At 63.7% G+C, this 775-nt stretch overlaps 1 protein-coding gene across 1 annotated transcript in view; it reads right to left on the bottom strand.

The window, feature by feature from the left end:
- Positions 1-775, bottom strand: part of LOC104497195 (semaphorin-4G-like) — a 7,928-nt gene that overhangs the window by 3,318 nt on the left and 3,835 nt on the right. Inside the window, exons 6-7 of the mRNA XM_010140415.1 lie at positions 478-591; positions 109-275 (exon numbers count right to left, since the gene is read on the bottom strand). Of these exons, the coding sequence (XP_010138717.1) occupies positions 109-275; positions 478-591 (281 nt within the window). The remainder of the gene's footprint in view (positions 1-108; positions 276-477; positions 592-775) is intronic.

Genomic DNA, 775 nt, shown 5'->3' with positions numbered 1-775 from the left:
GGTTGTGTCCCCCTCTGTCCCTGCATCTGCTTCCCCCAAGGTGCCAGCATGCAGCCACTGCACCAGGGGGAGCAGCGCTTGACTCTCTGTGGCTGGGGACATGCCTACCTTGCAGACACGGGCCACCCGGGCCACTCGGGCCACCTGGCTCTTGTCAAAGAAGGACGTGGTCTCCTCGCCTGCCCGCTCCGTGAAGAAGTAGTAGATTTTGTCGTCATCACCCACGGGGCTGTCCTTGCTCTCTTGGACCAGCACGGAGGCCACAAACTCGGCATCTGAGGGATGCAGAGTGAAAGGTGGGGGCTGGGAACCCACCATGGAGCAGGGGAACCCTCTCTGCCTCCGCTTCCCCTTATGACAAACCACGCAGGACCCCAGGGCCGCCCCTCCCCACCCTGCTCCACACTCCCCGAGGCGATGCACAGTGTCCCAGGGCCCATGACACTGGTCCCAGGATGGGGAGTAGGGACATCTCACCATTCAGCCAGTGCAGCGGGGACTCCTCCATCTTCAGCGGCCGCTGGTGCAGGTTTCTCCGGATGTCAGGGAGGCTCCGAAACTCATAGCGCGTGGCTGTGTACAAGCCGCCATCTGCGCAGGACAGGCACCTGTCAGCATGGCCCTGCACCCTGGGGACAGCAGGGACAGCCCCAAAAGCCACCAGCATCCCCACGACCCAGGCAGAGGAGGAGGAGGAAGGTGGCCAAGTCCTGGCTTGCTACAGTCCCCACACACAGAGTCCACCTGGCTGGGGAGACCCATGGGAGGGCTGGGG

Source organism: Buceros rhinoceros, unplaced genomic scaffold, assembly GCF_000710305.1.
Source record: "Buceros rhinoceros silvestris isolate BGI_N320 unplaced genomic scaffold, ASM71030v1 scaffold38737, whole genome shotgun sequence".
NCBI lineage: Eukaryota > Metazoa > Chordata > Aves > Bucerotiformes > Bucerotidae > Buceros > Buceros rhinoceros.
This window is presented reverse-complemented; position numbering and strand designations above follow the sequence as displayed.